This window comes from Vicugna pacos, chromosome 1, assembly GCF_048564905.1.
Source record: "Vicugna pacos chromosome 1, VicPac4, whole genome shotgun sequence".
Classification (NCBI taxonomy): domain Eukaryota; kingdom Metazoa; phylum Chordata; class Mammalia; order Artiodactyla; family Camelidae; genus Vicugna; species Vicugna pacos.
Genome location: NC_132987.1, coordinates 82,145,842 through 82,164,849, shown reverse-complemented (window position 1 = coordinate 82,164,849; position 19,008 = coordinate 82,145,842). Strand labels below are relative to the sequence as shown.

At 41.4% G+C, this 19,008-nt stretch overlaps 1 protein-coding gene and 1 pseudogene across 1 annotated transcript; one reads left to right on the top strand and one right to left on the bottom strand.

Annotated features, from left to right (window-relative positions):
* The first annotated feature begins 315 nt into the window (after window positions 1–315).
* NFKBIZ (NFKB inhibitor zeta) lies at window positions 316–11,731 on the top strand. Its single transcript, XM_006208029.4, has 12 exons — window positions 316–1,165; window positions 3,301–3,440; window positions 3,928–3,958; window positions 4,081–4,184; window positions 4,282–5,060; window positions 5,760–5,865; window positions 6,250–6,396; window positions 6,589–6,652; window positions 6,949–7,118; window positions 7,980–8,090; window positions 8,221–8,388; window positions 10,310–11,731. The coding sequence occupies exons 1-12, from the start codon at window positions 877–879 to the stop codon at window positions 10,361–10,363; spliced, it is 2,163 nt and encodes a 720-aa protein (XP_006208091.2). The 5' UTR covers window positions 316–876; the 3' UTR covers window positions 10,364–11,731.
* Window positions 11,732–16,942: 5,211 nt separating this feature from the next.
* On the bottom strand, window positions 16,943–17,038 carry LOC116277700 (U6 spliceosomal RNA; annotated as a pseudogene).
* Window positions 17,039–19,008: the final 1,970 nt, after the last annotated feature.

Below are 19,008 nucleotides of genomic sequence, written 5' to 3'. Positions count from 1 at the left end.
GCTTTGTCCCGGTATTGAAGGATACAGGGGTGTAGGGCACCGTTTTTCATTCCTGGGAGGGAGACACACACACACACACACGCACACGTCGTTGCCCAGAATGTAATTTGAAGACAGAAAAACGGCTTCAACATCTCTTCCAATTTTGGACCTGGTCAAAAGGAACGCTGGCAAGCGCTTACTAAGTTAAGAGGAGACGGGCCCTTAAGAACCTTCCAGAGACGCCTTGGCTGGGGTTGGCAAGAAGCTCCCCGCCAGGGCGGCCAAAGGGATGCGTGGCGCGCACCTTTCAGCGCTTCCTACTCGGCGGAACCAGGCCGACCAGTTCCCACCGCTGCCTCCCCGCCTCCTCGCCGCCCTCTGCGGGCCGAGCCCCACCCCGCGCGCACTCTTCCCGGGTGCCCAGGCCGGAGTGCGCCCAGGCAGGGCGGGCCCCGGCATCTCCCGGCGGGCGACCGGGCCGGGGACCGGGAGGCCACGCCGTGTCGGGGTTTCTAGGTGAAGGGCGAGAAAACAACCGGCCGGTCTGGGCGGAGCCGGGCGGGCGGGGCGAGGGCGGAGGACATATTGCCTCATCCTGTACATTTTACTGGAAACGGGGCGCATCCGGAGGAGGGGCCGGGAGGCCGCCCAGACGCCGCCAATGGCCCGGCCGGGCGCGGTGGAGGCCGCCGAGGCGGGGGCCCCTTCTCCCCGCCCCTGGCTTCGAAGGCCGGTTTAAATAGTCGTGCAGCCCCGGCCCGCGCCCGTGCCCGCGCCGTCCTCCCGCCGGTAGGTCCCTGAGTCCATCGCAGCCACAGCCGCAGCCGGGAGGCAGCCGCGCGCAGCAAGCCGGTGGCACAGGTGTTGGGGTCCCGGAGCGCCTAGCCCGGGAGCATGATCGTGGACAAACTGCTGGACGACAGCCGCGGCGGAGAGGGGCTGCTGGACGCGGTCGGCGACTGCGGCCTCATGACCAGCCCGCTCAACCTGGCCTACTTCTACAACGCGTCGCCGCCCGCCGCCGCCCCCGGCGCCTGCGACGCCAGCTGCTCGTCGTCTGGGCCCTCGGCGCCCGGCTCGCCCGGCTCCGACTCCTCCGACTTCTCCTCCGTCTCGTCCGCGTCCTCCTGCGGGGCGGTCGAGTCGCGGCCGAGAGGCGGCGCCCGTTCCGAGCGGCTGCAAGGTACCCCCCCACCCCGGGCGGGGGCGGCCCTCACGGAGGGGACGGGGGTCTGTGCCGCCCAGATGTGAAGTGCTTCGGCCAGATGCGCCCGCCTTACGGCTAAACATCACACTAGCCATCAATATTAGGTCGCGACCGGACGCCGGCCCTGTGCTGGGCGTGTGATAGCCCTCAGTGCCCCTTGACCGTCTGAGTCCGGGGCGCCATCAGCTGCCCTCGTAGCTTGAAACGCACAGTTCTGACTTCTGGGGAGGGGGCGGGAATGGCCCACGTTCGATTTTCTCTTTTCTTGTTTCTTGTTTTAAAAACCACCTTTATTAAGTTATCAATCACAGACTGTGGCGAGATTTTGCATCTGAAGTAGGGGTAACTTTTTCTTGTGGCTGTTTTAGTGAAAGGCTGTAGCTGGCCATAAGGGTTTCAAGTACTGTTTGAAGTCATGATTTATTTCTTCTTAAGTAGGTACTTGTGGAAATTTTAAATAAAACGACTTTATCTTAAAAGAAAGGAAACCGATATTATCAAGATGTAAGGTGAAGCTGGACTGAAAACCAGTTTACACCTTAAGTTTGTGATTTTTCCGAAGTCTGCCCAGAATTTCTGCGGTCTTTTTTTCTGTTTTATGTACTTTAGAATGGTTAGGCCGTATCTGACAAGGAAAAAGTGTAGCGTTTCCTTTATTCGGCTGTGAATTGTTAGTTTCTTTTCTTAATGAACTGAGTGGCATAATTGGGAAAAACAGGATGCCACTGTGGGTAAGAACGTTTAGATAATCTCAAATGTTGGAAAATCTAATTAGAGTGATTTTAAAGAACGTTCTCTTTCGGGTATTCCCCACTGCTAAGCCACTCTCGTTTTGGTTATGTTTTATTTTAAAATGCGATTTTTCACTTTCATTTAAAAAGGTGGTTTAAACCAGTCAGTTGTACAACACACTCTCTGTATATTAAACGTGTAGCAAATACAAAAATTGTGTATATGTGGGTGTGTACTTAAAACGTTTTTTTCCTCCACATTTGGCCTTTATCTGGCCGAAAGTATTTTGCTAGTTCTTTGGTTTACTGTAGGGGATTTCTGAAACTGCATTTTTCTCTGTGACATTGAATTATTAAATAGCTGTCATTCCCGAGAAATGCTGTGTTAGATTCTGGCAAGATATTCCTAAACTTAAACAGAAAACCAACTAGTTGTTTAATTTGCCCTATCATTGAGTTGCTTCTGTCATATATTAATGATATATATGTTCAAATTATGCCTTGTTGTTTTGGCCCATCTTAGCTTTTCCCCTCTCAAAGGAGTTGCTGAATTATTCATTTCCTGACTCTTTGTGTGTTTACTTTGTGCTCAACTTGTCCCGAGAGGTTGTGACACAGTAGTGGTCAGAGTGGAATGCTGCACTACTCATTGACTCCATTTTGAAGTGTATTTTAAAGCTTCAATATGAAAGAAGATTATTTCCTTTTTACTTAGAAGGCCTATGTGAGCAATTCCAAAAGCAGTCGGTGAGGGGAAATCCTGTGTGTGTATGCGGAAATGTGTTAAGCTCAGTGAATTTAAGCAGCTTTCTTGGCATAGCTGAACTGAGGGAACTAATAAGAAACTAACACATTGTTCATTGTTAGGCTGTGGTACTTTGAGATCTTTGGAAGTTTGTTTTGTGCCTTCTTAGGTGAGTGGAATTGATAGACTTTAAAATTTCTCTGTGGACATAAAGCCTTTGGTTTGAAAAGCTAAAAGTTCATCATTTATCCCTTGCTCCCCCCAAGGTTTTTCAAATGTCAAGAATAATTATAGATTTATGAGAGTTAGCGTGGCAAAATCTATGATCCTGTCTCGTGGGTGGATGGGGCTGAGAGACAGAGACTTAATTTGGGTTTAACTGTTGGCTCTGGGGACCCCCCAAACCGTGTTTTTATGAGCTTTAATTCCTTACGGTGCCTGCTGAGAAAAGGTTTTGAGGCAACATCATCCCCTTAAGTAGGGCTGAGGCCTGACGGGCAAGGTCAAGTTGGAAAGACTTTGCAGTCTGTTGGTCGGAGACTTTGTTACGTTAGACGGCTATGCTTTTGAGGTTATTAAGATTGGTGTCCATGAAGAGACTTAATTGAAATACGTTTTTGTTTTCTTTTGAACAGTTGAGCCCCATATGGGGGTTGGAAGGCAGCAAAGAGGACCCTTTCAAGGTGTTCGTGTGAAGAACTCAGTGAAGGAACTCCTGCTGCACATCCGAAGTCATAAACAGAAGGCCTCTGGCCAAGCCAGTGATGACTTCAAGGTGGCACCTAACTTTTTTGTTTTGGGTTGGGGATCAGGGAGGTTAGTCTGTCAGGATTATTACTCTCTGCTCACGTAGGTCCAGTAAGTCTTTTGTAGACCAGAAAGAGAGCCTGTTTGTTTTCCTGTCTCCAATATTCCTGTCACTTAGCTAGGTACTTGGCAGATGTGCAAGAGAAATTTAATGAATGAATAAGTGAAGGCAAGTTGGGGACAAGGGGATTAATAGGATTCAATTAAAACAGAGCATTTTTATTAGAAAGGGGAAACTCAAAGGGCCTTATTAATTTTGAACTAAGATGAAAAGTGAAAATAGGGGAAGTTGCAAGATAGGATGGAAATTAACATAGAAAATAAATATTGCTAGAATAGCTGTATCAAGGTTTATGGTGAGCTATAAAGAATGGTAGCGATAAGTCTATTTATTGGTATATATTAATCAGGAAACCATTTAATATAACTAAATTGGAAACTTTTTTTCCTTATAGACACAGAGTGTGAACAGAGAGCAATTCACAGGTAAGAGTTACTTCTATTTATAATATTATGGGGGCTTTCGGGTAAAATAATGTAGTTTGACTATGGGTAAAAATTTGTAAAATAAAATGCTCACAGATTTCATTTCTTCTTCCTGGGTACAGAATTGAAGAACACAGTATCATACAGTGGAAAAAGGAAAGGACCTGACTCACTGTCTGATGGACCAGTTTGCAAAAGATCAGTTTTGTTACATACCCAGTTTTTGGTATGTATTTAACTGTTTTCTTCTGGTTGCCCTTTGGCAGTTATTTCTGGAATGATTTTGGAAGGGAGTATGCAATTTACTTTTCCTGCCTTTCCAGACACCACCTCAAACACCCACACCCGCAGAGAGCATGGAAGATGTTCATCACAATGAATCCAAACAGGACAGCAGTGCCGATCTGCTTCAGAACATTATCAACATTAAGAATGAATGTAGCCCGGTGTCCCTGAATACTGTCCAAGTTAGCTGGATGAGCCCTGTGGGGGTCCCTCAGAGCTCCCCCCACGAGCAGTGTCAGGACTTCCACGGAGGGCAGGTCTTCTCTCCGCCTCAGAAATACCAGCCGTTCCAAGTCAGCAGCTCCCCGCACATGGTGGAGCAGGCTGCCATGTACCAGTACTCCCCACAGAGCCAGACCGTGCAGCCGCCGCCGCAGCACTACACCCACAACCCGACTCTGGAATACAGTCCTTATTCCAGAACGTCCCTGTCCCCCAGCTACGAACCAAACTTCTTTGATGATCAAGAACCACAGTTCTGCCTGAACCAAAGTTTTGCGTCCCTTCTAAGTGATCCCAGGGAATCTGAGAGTATCACTGTTCCCACTCAGACCTCCCCCACTGTTCAGCAGCCAAATGATGTGCCCCTACAAAACTTCCACATGATGCCGCACGGTGCGTGTGAGGCCCTGGCGGGGCACGGTGCCACCCCTGCCCCTTTAAGCATGGCACTGCCGTTCCAGAATGTCGTTGGAAATCCAATGAACACCACACAGTTAGGAAAGTCATTTTTCCAGTGGCAAGTGGAGCAGGAGGAAAGCAAATTGGCGAATATCTCCCAAGACCAGTTTCTTTCCAAGGATGCAGATGGTGACACGTAAGTATCCCTTTATCTCATTACCTTATTTGGTAAGCCATCCTTGTTGGACAGAGTGGGCACAGATTTTCTCTAGGCTCTGCCAAATTAGGTCTTAGTAAGAGGTTGGCTAATCAAGATGACTGGTGGAGGCAGAAGCTGCTGTTCAGTGATGGCTAATATTTTATGAAAGAGTTTTTGTTTCTTTTTTCTTTTCTTGCTGAATGACTTATCTGTTCTAAATTAATAAAATATATATGTGTCTTTGAATAATTGGTTTTGAAAGACCAGCTTGGATTGTGTCTATGGAGCAAAATCAGTTAGATCATGATTAGTTGGTTGTGGTTAAAGTGTGAGTTGGTTTGTAGATTGAGTCCTGATCTGTGCTAACATCTTTATGGCCTTGGGCAAGTTGTTTAACCTCTCTATGCCTCAGTTTCTGGACATGCAAAATGATACTACCTCCCTTATAGAGTTTTTATAAATATTAAAAATAATAGACTTAAAGCAGTCAGCATGGTGCCTGGCATACTCACTTCTTCTGGTAGCCTAGCTTATCTTGTCACAACTGGCAGAAAAGACAAATTATGCTCTGTACTGTTTCACTTGAGTACACCCACATACCAAGAAAGGGGCTAAAGGAAGAAATTTTTTTTACAAGAAGGATGAACTTAGTGAAATTAGAAGCAATTCACCTCTTTTCCTTCTCTTTTTCCCCAGGTTCCTCCACATTGCTGTTGCCCAAGGGAGAAGGGCACTTTCCTATGTCCTTGCAAGAAAGATGAATGCTCTTCACATGCTGGATATTAAAGAACACAATGGGCAGGTGAGGAACTTGACAGGGAAACAGCAAAGGTGTGGTCATGGCGAAGAAATGACGGCTAGTCTCATATTTATGTGTAGGTCATTTCAGAGTTCTAGATCAAGAGAGTTCAGTTAATATTAACTTCAGGATGTTGACTCTTTGTCACTGTCAACCTTGAAGTTATTAACATTAACTTTGTAGTTATTTGATCAAAGACCAACTGAGTATAATAAAGCCGCACCCTAAGCTTTTTAGTTTCCTTGTGTTACAAGGTCTTATTGCTTATTAATAGGGTTTATTTTCTCTACAAGGATTTTCCTCTCAATCTTAGCTTAGGTTCATGTTCCTTGTTATGATAGTGTTACATGTTTTTAAAAATATTTTTTTTCCTCTGAATGTCCACAGAGTGCCTTTCAGGTGGCAGTGGCTGCCAATCAGCACCTCATTGTGCAGGATCTGGTGAACCTCGGGGCCCAGGTGAACACCACTGACTGCTGGGGCAGAACCCCTGTGCACGTTTGTGCAGAGAAGGGCCACTCCCAGGTGCTCCAGGTAAGAGGCAGAGAGCCAGGGTCCCATTATCATAGGGCCAGAGGGATAGGGCGTGGAGATTAGAAGTCCAATGTAGGTTGCCTGTTGCAGTAATCTCTTTTGAGTTGACTTACTCCTTTTCTGGAATACTTGTAGATGAGTATTTGTGCAGCTTGCCTTTTGCTAACAGATATGTGTTTTTAACTTCTGCAGGCAATTCAGAAGGGAGCAGTGAAGAGCCATCAGTTCGTGGATCTTGAGGCAACTAACTATGATGGTAAGCAATTGACACATTCATTTTTTGGGTGAAGAAATATTCAGAGAGAGGGGCCCATTAGTTGTAAGGGTATTAAGTTCTATACCAAGAAGGAAGAGAGGTGTAATTCAAGCTAAAATACTTTATAGATAGAGTTAGCACTAATACCCACTGGAGGGGTTACTCAGATTGCTTTACTGCTTCATGCGGAGCCCACGTGTACATCACATGAGAGGCCATCCTCAAGGCTTGTAGTTATAGAGCAACTGAAAGACTCGATGGGATGCTTGACCGCTGCTTTATTATACTTTTTCTAGGCCTGACTCCTCTGCACTGTGCAGTTTTGGCCCACAATGCTGTGGTGCACGAACTCCAGAGAAATCAGCAGCCGCATTCACCTGAAGTTCAGGAGCTTTTACTGAAGAATAAGAGTCTCGTTGAAACCATTAAGTGTCTGATTCAAATGGGAGCAGCAGTGGAAGCCAAGGTAAATTCACAGAAGGGTTTGGAAATGGGATGTAGGGGAGAAGTGGCTATAGCAAAAGGTCATGTTCCCAAGTATAGGTTAAAACTTTTCCCTCTTTTTAAATTAATGGAGTGAATAGTAATGTATAGCTAGTTCAGAAGCTTAAATTTTAAAAGATCATCTCATCTGCTTTTTTGATTCGCTTTTGGATTATTATCCCAAAGATCATTTAGCTGTGAAATAATTTACTCTTTGTTTGAAAGGAAATGGAAATGCTTGAAAACTGATATTTTCATTTTGGCTTTCACTGTTATACATGGATAATTAAGGTAGTGCTTTTTGTAAGGATTTCTTCATTGTTGTGGCATCTGGACTTAATCTTCTGTTTTTTAAACTGGAAAAGATTTTATTCTCTTTAAGTTTGAGCTTTATTTACTGAGTATCACCTATAGACAAGGTGCTGAGTTAGTGGCTCTGGGGCAAAAATGCCTAAATCATAAGCAACTTGGGTCCTTGGGGAGCTTACTGTCCAACAGAAGAGGTGAGAGATACAGCTTGTTATAAGTTACAGTGGCCACCAAGTTTGGAAACACAGGTGAATCCATAATAAGTGATTTCTTGTATTATGTTACAGTACATAATAAAACAGTATCATCGATGCTTCTGCATTTTATGACCACCCTGTATACAGGGTAGATGTGATAAGAGGCATATTAACAGGGAATTTAGGAGGAATGAGAGATTCCATGGAGCTTGGGGTGAAGGAAGGCTTTGTGGAGAAGGGAGTATTCAGAGTGAGTCTGCAAGGATGAGTCAGACATGTGAGAGACGGCGAGTGTGGTGTCTGAGCATTCACTTCTCTCTCCCTCTTGCCTTGACAAGGATCGTAAAAGTGGCCGCACAGCCCTGCATTTGGCAGCTGAAGAAGCAAATCTGGAACTCATTCGCCTCTTTTTGGAATTGCCTAGTTGCCTGTCTTTTGTGAACACAAAGGTACTTTTAGAAAGATTCAAGAACAGAACGAGAGTTGGGGTGACCTTCTTTATACCTTATTCAAGCTTTTGAGCTGCTTTCATGAAAGTCTTCCTTCCTGATGGGTGTCATTTCATCTCTTGGTCTTCAGGCTTACAATGGAAACACTGCCCTCCATGTCGCTGCCAGTCTGCAGTATCGGGTGACGCAGCTGGATGCCGTCCGCCTGCTGATGAGGAAGGGGGCAGACCCAAGCACTCGGAACCTGGAGAACGAACAGCCAGTGCACTTGGTTCCTGATGGCCCTGTGGGAGAACAGGTGAGGGCCACAAAAGGGAGAAGAAATACTTTCAGGCACTTGGTCAGAAACTTAAGGGGCAATGAGATTGTGCAGGGTGGAGGCCAGCTGGTGGTGCTCTTCAGGTGGGCTCTGTCAGTGTCTGTATCTCACAGTGGTCACTGTAGCCCTTTGGGGTCAATTGCTTTGTTTCCAAAAGAAGATGTAAAAATTTGAGGGTTTATCCCTGAACCCCGAATGGTCAGAAGTCAGGTAGTCTTTTCTTTTCTACGAGACATAAACTTGGGTTTGGAATAAGTCAGAATGGTTTGAAGTCTGGAAGTGGTTGAAAGAGGAGGAACCAAGGTTCCTGCAGACACCAAGGAAAGGGAATCTTAGTTTTGTGAGTAAGTGATGAGCCTTCAAGTATTGTGGGTATTAAATGAGTCAGTATCTGCCGAGAGTTCAGAATAGTCCCAGGCATGTAGTGAGTGCTCAGTAAATATCAGCTGTTAACAAGGATTTCTGGCTACTAGCCGATACCAGATAAGAAATAGGAAGGTTAAAAAAAAAAAAAAAAGAAATAGGAAGGTTACTTATGTAATTGAGAACCTAGGAATATTTTATATTTTAAATAAAATTGTGCTTTACATATCATATGGTTATATATTACATTTAGGGATTAAACAGTTTCACATGACTAAGCTTTTCTTGATAACAAGAACTGAATCCTTTAAGAACTTAAAATATTTTTGATGAAACTCTTCTCCTGGAGGGATTGTGGCTGTGGGTCATTGCATACTTTAATAATCACAAAATAAAACATATGGAATGCAATTCAGCCTTTCCTTTGATTTATAACCCGCATTATGACTGTAATGTTATAGTAACTCACATTTCTAGAGCTCTTTATAGCTTAAAATGAATCTCTTGATAATCTGTAGAGTTTTCCTGTGTATTATACTGCTTAATAGTTAGGAAAACTTCATAGTGTAAAGGTTCAGCTGGGAAGACTGAGACTCAGAGTGGTTCCAGAGGGTAGGAACCATCCTTAAGGAGTAAATGGCGAGTCCTAAGCCCAGTGTTCACTTCTGCTTCGCTGTTTGTGGTGTGCAGTCACAGAGCAATGTTCTCAGGGACTACTGAGTGTGGAGAGCTGTTTGACTCTTCACTAAATATTCTCACATTACTTGCCTTTCTGCTTCTGTATTTGTGTGTCTCTGTGTGTGGAGGGAGGGGCTTTTCCTTTGCTTTTATCATCAGACAATGGTCATTCTAGCAGCTATCAGTTGCATCTCCCACTCCAGTCGTCTTTCTTCTAATCTGTTGCTTCGGGTCTGCTGTGGGCTGAGAGACAGATAGTAAAATTTGTCAGGCTCGGGTATAAAATCAGTTAATAGACTGAATGAGCCTGAAGGCTTTCCTATGATCCACATAGTTATACACAGATGCTTTAATTCTTGGATGTCATGACAGCTATCTTGACTCGAAGGGCATTATAGATTTACTTGGGAGTGTAAGGTGGGTTCTGAGTTCTTGGTTGAGGTTGACTTCAGGGTAGGTGAGATACTATAATAACCACAGCTACTGCCTTATATTAAATGTTCTCATAAATAACAAGAGGAAAGATTCGGAAAAGAATATAGGTCTTAGTCAAACTGTGGGAGATTTTCAACTTCAGATAATTTTTAATGGAGATGCTTTACTTTCTTGTACTCAAACATCATTGTAGGAGATCTGTAATAAAATTTAAAGGAATTATAGTCTTTTTTAAAAAATCACCCTAAAATCTTGACATACATTGTTGCGTATTTCTTCATATATTTACTTACAAGTAGACAGGAATGGTGTAGAGTTTATATACTCTACACCATTTCTTACATGAAAGGAAAGAAACTGAAGGAAATGTGGTACTTTGATTGTGAAACAGATACCTCACAGATGCTGTTGGTTTCCTTTCCAGATCCGCCGTATCCTGAAGGGGAAGTCCATTCAGCAGAGAGCCCCACCGCACTAGCTCCACTGACTTGGAGCCTGCTCGGCAATACTCACTGTCAGTTAGGCAGTCCTAATGTATCTGTACATAGACCATTTGCTCTGTATTGGCAAATGTAAGTTGTTTCTATGAAACAAACATATTTAGTTCACTATTGTATAGTGGGTTATGTTAAAAGAAAAGAAGAGGAATATCTAATTCCTCTTGGCAGATTTCAATATTTCACATCCAGGTATCTGGAATCTAGACATCTGAATTTAATCTGAACGGTAAAATTGACTTCAGTTAGCAGTAGCTTTTTGGGTAGGAAAAGGCTTTGATTTGTGGCATAAGGCATTGCTCATGTAGCTATTGCCAGTTTAAAAGGAGACAGATTGTAAGCTTTTTTACATTTTAAAGAAAAATGAAAGCATTTGAAAGTTAAAAAATACATCTGGATATAGTGTTGAGGCTTCGTTTGGCCTGATGCAGTACCTGAGAGTTATTGTTGGTGGTGGAAAGTCTGGTCATTGGACTAGATGAAAGGTACCATGGTTAAAGTTTGATCTTTGCAAACTGTACATAACTGTTATTTTTGTCTTTTAAAATATTTGTACATATATGGTCATTAACACAAATGGCCACATTTGAAATGTGTAAATCAATAAAATAGAGAACAAGTGAATTGTCACTATTCTTAAAAAGTTACACATGCAGAGGAGCTGTGTAATCACCCATCTACCATCTCTGTAGGTGAGACAGATGGGGAGTTGTTCCCTTAGTGGCTGGCAGAGCTCTGTTTGAATTATAAACATGCTTCTTCTCATGCATTGAGATGAGACATCTGATTTGCAGGGAATTGCATGCTGTTAAAGAGAATACCTCTTTATGACTCACTTTCTAGAATTTGTGACTTAACTTGCTCTGTTGGAGTTTTTGTTTTACCTTTATAGCAACAACAAAAAGTCACTATTGAAACATGTCTTCTTGGGTTTCTGTTCTCAAATAATGATAAGGCACCATGATGTTTTATGCTACCATTCAGAAAAAAGTCTTATTTTTTAGTAGCGTTAATCCCATTAATATTATTTTGCTCTGGCATCCCCTGAGTAATATATTTGGCTTTGATTGCACATTAATTATTTGTAATATATTTGATTCATTAATTTTTTTTTAAATGAGAAGTCTTGTAAGCAACTGACTGACTAATCATCTTTGTAGCTAAGTACTCAAATCCTTTTAAAAAAGATAACCTTTGGATCGATCACATTGTTTGACCCTGTATGTCTTGTGGACAAAAATTAGTTATAGTTATTTGGTATCTGAAAGTATGGCTGTGATGTGAACCAGTCTATTCACACTTATGGAAAAACTTATGCATGGTTTTAAATAAACATTAATTCATTGATATTGTTTGTCTTAAAGATGTGCATTTTCTTTCTCTAGTACTTTATTTATATTTCCCAAGGTGGAAAAGTACCATTAATTACTAATCTAAAAAACTTTAAATTAGCCAGTATATATTAATTTGGATTTTTTTTGAGAACATGTTTCCTGAAGTTCTTTAAGAGTTAACATTAAAACACCCTTTGCCAAGTTCATTAGTAGAGATTTATTAGATTCTGAAAATATTGTGGAAGTTTGAAAGATATTGTTTATTATTTAGAATTTTATGTGCTAAAAAAAGCTAAGTCTCTATGTTTATGACTTTACTTTTCACACTTTATTTTGTGGGCACAGTGAACATAGGGAAAACAATTTGGAGATTACCAGGATCATCCTGAGAGATGTAAGCCTGGGAACAGCAGGAAATGGGGTCCTTCCCTTTCCCACGATGCCAGACACATCAACATCTCTGTCAACATGAGTCAACTACTGCTCATATATTCTAGTTCTTGTAACCTCTTTTGAGAATCTGGTGAAAGCTGTGAATCGTTTCCCTGGAGAAATTCACCTGTCTCTATATACACAAATGCTGTTTACAGTATTAGGGGCTTCACAGCCACCAGGAGCCCTTAACTCTCAAGTTAAGAATCTACTGTAGTTCTATTTCTCTACACCAAATGTAATTTTTCTTCCTTCATATAAATGAAATCTCAAGAGTAATTTGCATTGCAAATAACAGCCTGATAAACAGAACAGTAGATATACTGAGCATAGATACACTGTGCATAGATATACTGTGAGCTTTTTCTGAAGTGAGTGTGTACATTCTCTTAATTCCACATTCCCTCATAATTAAGTAATTGAAACAGTGCTTAGCAAGCATGTGATGTTATGTGTGTGTGTATTTGTGCAAAGCTGCCTGATAATCTGAGTCATTCAAGGCATATTTCTTACCCTTCAGGTACATAAGTGGGAGACACGGCATGCACTTTATTAGATGTCATAAAAAAGGAGGGAGAATTACAAAGATTGAGAAGAGGAAGACTATATATCTGAATGGGGAGAACTAGGGAGACTTCAGGGTAGAGCATTTGAGCTGTATCTTCAGAGAGTTGATTTGAATGTTCATACAAGGGGAGAGGGAGGTGAATGAAACCAAATAAACCAAGGCAATAGTAGCAAAAGTATTTTGGGAGAAGCACAAGTGATACAGTGAAGCTTGGTTAGCATCTGGGTGACCAATAAGTTTCATCCTGTGTTCTGCCTCTAACTGGTAATACCCTCATGAGTCTCATGTTGAGAAAGACCTTCAAGCAGTCAAGGGGCTTGGCAGGAGAGAGTGCTGTAATTGATTAGCGATATCTGCCATACAGGTATGGGGTAATGCCTGATGGAATGTTCCTTAAAGAATGACCCCCACAGAAGCCAAGACTACCAGCTCATTGCTGAAAACTCAGTGCCCAGCACAGTGCCTGGCATACAGTAGGAGTTTATAAAGTGGATCAGTTAAATGAGTGAATGAATGTGTGCTAATCCTGGTTGGGATCATTGGTTTTGGAGGGAAGTGGTGTTTTGGGCTACAGATAGACTAGAAAATACTAATGAGTTAATGACTATCATAGCTCTGAACTTAACTCAGCCATATAATTTAACAATGATATCAATGATATGTTGATGCAGAATGGTATAGTTGTACTCTTTCTTAAAAAATCAGGCAGTCATTCTGTGCAAAGAATTCATTCTAGTACTGTAGTTTGGTGCTTCACCAAGGAATTCCCTCAAGTGTCAGAGGCCCTATCTTTCAGCTCTATTTGTTAATCAAATCAGTAGCATTTATTATCCTTTCTATTTTTGACTTAATCAGGAATGGAGAATTTCCTCAAACTCCTCTAACCTTTAATAAATGTCAACTTCTTAAACTCAGTACTGCTCACTTCCATTTTCTGATACTATCAGTTCTGTATTGAATGTGACTCCAGGAAGAAAGCAACTTCAGCCACTGGCTAAGTTCTTGTTGGTCTCTCTGAGACCAGGCTTGGGTACAAACTTTTAGATTCCTACTGGGTCTTTGGTTTTCCTGCTAGTGCCCTGAATTTGTCCTTGAGAGGTGGGGAGTGACTGTCTTTTTCTTTATCAGAGGCTCCACATCTCTCCCAGTATCTGACACATAGTAGATGTTCAATGAATACATCTTACATTGAATTTAATTCTATGGCTTCCTTTTTAATTTATATTTTCTCAGTGTATATTATACTTCAATTTATTAACATTGTATCATTCACATGGAATTTACAGTTTCATCCAGAAAGACTTTTTTTTTAGAGACTTGTGATTTTATTTAATTTTACTTTATTTTGTTTCATTTTTATTTAAGTACAGTCAATTATAATGTGTCACTTTCTGGTGTGCAGTACAATGTCCCAGTTGTGCATATACATACATTTATTTGTTTTCATATTTCATCCAGAAAGACTTTTATCTTCAGCTATACACCAAGTCTGGGTTCACTTAATTTTCTCAGCGCCCTCACTCCACCTTTGGAGTGGGCTATGATTTAATCCCTGCATATACCAGAAAGATTGCACAGGTGGCCCATTTCCAGGAGGACTACGTGGAGATTGCTCTCAAAGTGTGTCTAACTTCCTTATGGGTGTTTTTTGTCCTCCAACCCCATGTTCCCTGCTCTTCTGTGACACTATTCCCTTTCTTATCAGTGCAAGAGGATTTGGGGGTGAGAGCAGCCAGACAGCTGGTCTAACTGCTAAGGGCCTTAGGTTCAAACTCTCAGGCTTTCATGGACACCAGCATCTTTTGTGAAGCTTGTTAATCATGCCAATGCCTTTGCCCCACTCCTAAAATTCTAAATCATTATCTTCGGGGTTTTTAGGGCTTCCGGCAAGTACCTGTGAAGATGATTCTAGTGCACAGTGTAGTCTACTTTAATTAAGGAATGCAGATTGTCAGTAGTAACGGAATGGGTTGCTGGAGCCCATGGAGATGAGGCAGCAAACTGATGAGTGCCTGCTGTGTGCTAGACGTGTTAGATCTCGTGCTACAGAAACTAGCTTTGAAGGAGAGATCAGGAGTCACCTAAACTGTTTTTTTTTCTTTTTCTTTTAGAAAATACTTTGAGGTTATCTGATTCTTAATCCTCAGGTATATTAGTTTCCTAGGACGATGTAACAAAATACCACAAACTTGATGGCTAAAAACAGAGAAATTTATCCTCTTACAGTTCTGGAGGCCGAGAGTTCTGAAATCAAGGTACGGCAGGACCACACTCCCTCCCAAGGCTGTAGGGAGAATCTTTCCTCATCCCTTCCAGTTTCTAGTAGCTCCATGTGTCCCCTGGTGTGGCAGGGTAACTCCAATCTCTGCCTCCATCTTCCCATGGCCTTCTCCCCTCCCTTTTTTCTCCTCTGTGTGTCTCTTATGGGACACTTGTCATTGGATTTAGAGCCCACCCGGATAATCCAGGATGACCTTATCTTGAGATTCTTAGTTACACGTGCAAAGACCCATTTTTCAATTGAGATCACATTCCCAAATTCTGAGGTTTAGCACTTGGATGTATCTTTTGGGGGGGCTATGATTTAACCCCTAGGGAAGACAAGCAATGTGTGTCCCTCATAACTTTCTAATTATTCTTTTTCTAATCTCATTTTTCTTACCAATCCAAAAATTTCCAACCATTTGGCATATCCTTACAGAAACCTAACAAAGTTTTCAAAGGCCCAGTATCACTTATGGACTCAAACGCAAACACTGGTTCTGTTTCACAAAGCCGTCTTATTTAGCTTCCCCTATCTGTTTAATCTTGTCTTCCATTATCCCCCAACAAGCCGTCAGGCGAGTCTCCTCACCGCTCAGCAGATGCCCTGTTTATTCCTGTCTCTAGCCGTGCTCTTGCCTATCCAAATTCTGGGTATCTGCTTGGGTGCCACTTCCTTTATGAGTCTTTTCCCAATTCATACTGACTTCTCTTTTGCCGGAACTCTTGGAATTTAAACTCAGTTCCTATAACATTAAATCTGATATTTTTATGGTATCCCAGTCTTAATTACTATAATCTGGAAAGTGGGCTCTGAATCACTGACTAGCAGCATTTGTTTTTAAAGACAACTTTAAATTTTTTGGGTGACTGATATCTCTAGGGATACAAGAAGGTCGCTGGTGATGGACAGATAAATCATCACTGTGGTAGGAAGAACTCTAGATGGACTGTGATCTCTGCCCCTGGTACTACTCCTATAATTGTGTTATGTTACATGGCAAAAGTAATTTTTCATTTGTAATTAAGGTTGGTAATCAGGTGTCCTTAAACTAGGGAGCCTATCCAGGTGCACCTGGTCTAATCACCCGAGCCCTTTAAAAGCACAGCATTTTCTTTGGCTGGTCATAGAAGAGGAAGTTAGAGAGATTCTAAGTCTGAGAAGGATTCAGCCCACAATTATTGGCTTTGAAGATGGAGGAAAGTGCTCATCAGCCAAGAAATCCAGGTACTTTCTAGTCACAAAGAAAATGGGATCTCAGTTCTACGTGGCCGAAGAAGGGAATTCTGCCAATAAGCTGAATGCCCTTGGAAGTGGATTCTTCCCCGTAGCCTTCAGGTAAAAGCTCAGCCCAGCTGACACTTGAGTTTATCCTTGTGATACTCCATGCAGCGAATATAGCCAAGCCCACCCACACTTCTGACGTGCGGAACTGTGAGGTAATGAATGGGTGGTAGTTGAAGCGTTTCAGTTTGTGGTAATTTGTTTTGCAGCCATAGAAAATTAATACAATCGGTAACAAAGGATTTGAGCTTGTAGTGAAAATTTACACATTTCCTGCTTTTTTTTTTTTTTGGCTTCAGTTTTATTGAGGTATAATTGGCACACAGCACTATATAAGTTTAAGGTGTACAGCATAATGACTTGACATACATAAATTGCAAAATGATTATTACAGTAAATTTAGATAACGTCCATCACCTCATATAGTTACAAAATTTTTTTGCTTTTCCGTAAGATAAGGACTTTTGGACCTACTCTCAGCAAATTTCAAATATATCATACAGCAGTGTTAACTATAGTCGTCATGTTGACCATTACACCTTCAGGACTTACTTATCTCATAACTGGAAGTTTGTAACTTTTGACCACCTTCACCCAGTTCCCCCATCTCCCACCCCTCATCTCTGGTAACCACAAATCTCTATTTTTCTATGAGTTTGATTTTTTAGATTCCACATATAAAAATATGGAATGTGTGTGTCATCCTTGTGCAGGGGCCATGAGAATCTTCTCTGTATTGTTCTGACTTTAGTATACGTGCTGCTGAAATGAGCATCCTAATCTTAAGTCTCCAAATCAGGAAGGGATGTTTTCCAGTAAATTGAGGTACTCAGTACACATGGTCACTGCACAGGCTAGCAGCTCCCTTAGTTTAAGATACCTCTCTCTTGTCCATCAATTTCTCTCTACAAATTGGAAAATTTCAGTGAAAAGAAAGTCTAGCTTCCTTATTGCCTATGTTTAAAAAAAAAAATCTACAAGAGGGCCCTTGAGCAGGAGAGGGTGATTAGGATGGCCTATTTGACCAGCAGTACCATTGGTTCACCATGTAGTCTCTGACCGTTGACCTCTGCTATGAGACTGGGGCAGATCACTCTGTAGCAGCCAAGACTTCAGATGGAAGGACTTGTTTATAAAAGAAATATGTATGTACTCACTCACTTCAGGAACTGGTCAACAAATAGTTGCTGAGGGTGCTTAGAAAGATGAGAACTGAATTTAGGGTTTCTTCCGCAGCCTAGAATTAGAGATGATGGGCAGGAGCTTTATTAGCTTAACAGGCTTCTCTTTCTCCAGTCATGCTCACATAACAAAAACGAATGGTTAGACATTCATTTGGGGTGCCTGTGTGTGATTCAAAAAGAACTTGTTCCCTATAAAATTTATTACTGAATGACTTATTACAGCATGATGATGAAAGTTAGTTTTCTAATTTACAGAGTTATGTATGTATTCTTTTAAAAGTCAACATTGTGAGGTATGATTTACGTACAATAAAATGTATACATTTTAAGTATATAGTTCAGTAAATGTATACACCCACATAACCATCATCATAATCAAGATATAGCACATTTCCTCACACGAGAAAGTTTCCTCATACACACCCACTGCTGTCAGCCCCTCCTTCCACCTGCTGCTCCAGGCAACCATTGATCTGACTTCTATCAGTACAGATTGATTTTGCCTCTTTTTGCATTCCCTGCAAATGGAATCAGATAGTGTATGTATGTGTATATATATGTGTGTGTGTATATATATATATATATAGTGTGTGTGTGTGTGTTGAGTTCCTTTCACGTAGCATGTTTTTGTGATTCATCTGTATTATTGCATTTATTAGAAATTTATATTTTTATTGTTCAGTAGTATTTTATTGTAATAGTAACAATATTTATTAGCCTATTGGTAGATATTTGGGTTGTTCTAGTTTCTGGCTGTTATCAATAAAGTGCTGTGAACAGCCTTTGTGTAGATATATGTTCTTATTTCATTTTGGTAAATGTCTAGGAGTGGAGTAGTTGGTTCATATAATAAGTGTATGTTTAATTTAAAAGAAATTGTCAAACTGTTTTCCAAAGTGGTTGTACCATTTTTCACTCTCAATAGCAAGAGAACCAACTATTCTCCATCTTCCTCAATAATGGTGTTGTCAGTCTTTTAAAAATGTTGTGCAGTGGTATCTTCTTGTAGCTTTAACTTATAATTCCCTGATACCTAATGATGTTTGAGGTCTCTTCTCGTGCTTATTAGCCATGCGTATACCTTCTTTGGTAAAGTGTCTATTCAAGTCTTCTGCCCATTAAAAATAATTAGAGTGTTGGTATTATTATTATTGAGTTATAAAAATTTTAAACTACATTCTGAATATAAGCTCACGGTCATACAAATGTATATTACAAAAACCTCTCCCAGTCCATGGCTTGCCTTTTTGTCATTTCTTAAGAAAATCTATTTTGCCCTATTTCTCTTCTCCTTCAAGGTCTCTGATGACACACGTTTTAGGCCATTTTCTACTGTCCTACAGGTCTCTAAGGATCTGTTTATCTTTCTTCAATCTATTTTCTCTCTATTCATCAGCTTGGATAGTTGTTATAGATTTGCTTTCCTAGTTCAAGTTCATCCGTGACCTTTTTTCTCCCATCTCTGATCTACTGTGATTTTTTTTTTGTCATTGTACTTTTTCAGTTCTAAAATTTCCATTTAGCTCTTTTTTTTTTTTAATGGAAGTATAGTCGGTTTACA

Bases quoted from the DNA above. Each gene is read 5' to 3' on its own strand.
- NFKBIZ (XM_006208029.4), top strand. From the start codon at position 877: ATGATCGTGGACAAACTGCTGGACGACAGCCGCGGCGGAGAGGGGCTG. The intron at 3,959-4,080 runs GTAAGAGTTACT...TCCTGGGTACAG, and splicing joins GAACAGAGAGCAATTCACAG to AATTGAAGAACACAGTATCA. The intron at 5,061-5,759 runs GTAAGTATCCCT...CTTTTTCCCCAG, and splicing joins AAGGATGCAGATGGTGACAC to GTTCCTCCACATTGCTGTTG.